At 39.5% G+C, this 1613-nt stretch overlaps 1 protein-coding gene across 1 annotated transcript; it reads right to left on the bottom strand.

The window, feature by feature from the left end:
* On the bottom strand, positions 1–1613 carry LOC107631257 (HMG-Y-related protein A). Its single transcript, XM_016334641.2, has 2 exons — positions 1295–1613; positions 1–805 (listed from the first exon to the last, which is right to left on the bottom strand). The coding sequence occupies exons 1-2, from the start codon at positions 1343–1345 to the stop codon at positions 299–301; spliced, it is 558 nt and encodes a 185-aa protein (XP_016190127.1). The 5' UTR covers positions 1346–1613; the 3' UTR covers positions 1–298.

Below are 1613 nucleotides of genomic sequence, written 5' to 3'. Positions count from 1 at the left end.
TACAAACTTAATTATTAGTAATTTCAGATTAAAAAAAAAATCTTAAACTGAATAATCTACACACACGAGAAATTTTTTGTCATGAATTTCAGAGATTTTAGAGTCCATGAAGTCCTATATATCCATTGTTGATTGTCCTATTTTCACAGTTACAGTTTACAAACCACCAAAGCTTCATTATCAACTAACGCTACACAAATTGTACATAAACACGTGACACTCAAAGACACTTTTCTAACCCCAACACTCCAAATAAACATTACCATGATTCAACAACCAAGAACAAAAAAGGGTTACCCTATCGGTCAACACTAATTTCCGCCAATGGACCTTTCATTTTGGGAGGCCTCCCTCTCCCCCTGCCACTAGGCGTACCCCCAACCACCATTGGAGGTGGAGAGCCATCAAATCCCCCAGAGGGCCGGGCCATTTTCCTTGGCCGCCCTCTCGGTCTGCCACTCCCACCCGAGGTCTTAGTCTTTAGTGGGCGTGGCAGCTCATTTAGGTCCTTTGGGGGCCGTCCCCGGGGCCTGGAGGGTGCAATGATAATGCCCGGGGAGAGAGAGTCCTTGGGCTTTGGGGGCCTGCCCCGGCCCCGCCGTGGCGGCGTGTTGGGGTTACGTATGGTGTAGTTGTTTTTCCAAAACACTAGCTCACCACTGTCCCTCATCTTTGCAAGGTGCACATTGAGCAGTGCCTTGTACCCCTGAGGCAAACCTCCGTACGTGGATTCTATGTACTTTGATATCGTCGTTTTGTTCGAACCGTTCTCTTCATTAAGAGCTTCAATCGCCTTCAAAATCATCTGAGAAAATCCAAACAAAAACACGCGTAAACAAAGCTCACTCAGTTTCCACTGATTTAAAATAATCTATAGTCATTTTTGTTTAGTTAATTTCACCCGTAATACAGTGAAATAATTTTCATTTCCATTCTCTAGCTTCCTATAAATGCAAAATCGGGGGAGATGCTTAATTAATCAATATATTTTTCTTTTCTTTTTTTTTTCATTTCTCCAAGTTTTTGAAATTCCAATGGAAGCATAGCAAGAACAGTTGTAAATATTCAGAATTCAGATCAAGATTAAACCTAAACAAGAAAATGAAGAAAGAAAAAGCAAGAAGGGAAGATTCTGAATGCAGCTGAAATCATCTAAAAAATCTAAAAATAATAATAATAATAATAACAATTAAAAACATAGCTGAAAGTTTTAAGATCAAATAATAACTGAAAACTTTGAATTAGGTAAAGTATTAACAGATAAATGGAGATTTGAAGAAGGGAAGAATGTTACCTCGGGGTATGGAGGGAGTGAACGAGGTTTATTAACCTCTGGAGTCGCCATTAAAGGTTTGGCAGAACACTCGTTCCCGCAAAGAAATACAACTTCCAAGATTCAAGGTTCTCTTCTCTCACACAAGAACTGTCTCGTTCGTTTGAGCAGAACCTGCAAAGAATTGAGGATCTGATTTGAAGGAAGAAAAGATAAAATAAAAAATAAATTAATTAAAAAAAAAACGCAAGAGCTTCTTTCTTTTTCTTGCAATTGCTGTTGTTGATGTTTTCGGGAAAAATCCGAACGGTTGGGATTCGCAGAAGGGTGAGTGATCAGA

Source organism: Arachis ipaensis, chromosome B03, assembly GCF_000816755.2.
Source record: "Arachis ipaensis cultivar K30076 chromosome B03, Araip1.1, whole genome shotgun sequence".
Lineage (NCBI taxonomy): Eukaryota > Viridiplantae > Streptophyta > Magnoliopsida > Fabales > Fabaceae > Arachis > Arachis ipaensis.
Note: the sequence above shows the minus strand (reverse complement) of the source record. Positions and strands in the feature narration are given on the sequence as shown.

What these genes read in the sequence shown, in the direction of transcription:
- LOC107631257 (XM_016334641.2), bottom strand. Translation starts at nt 1,345, where the DNA reads ATGGCGACTCCAGAGGTTAATAAACCTCGTTCACTCCCTCCATACCCC. An exon ending in CACTCCCTCCATACCCCGAG is followed by an intron (nt 806 to 1,294) that starts GTAACATTCTTC and finishes GGATTTTCTCAG; the next exon opens with ATGATTTTGAAGGCGATTGA.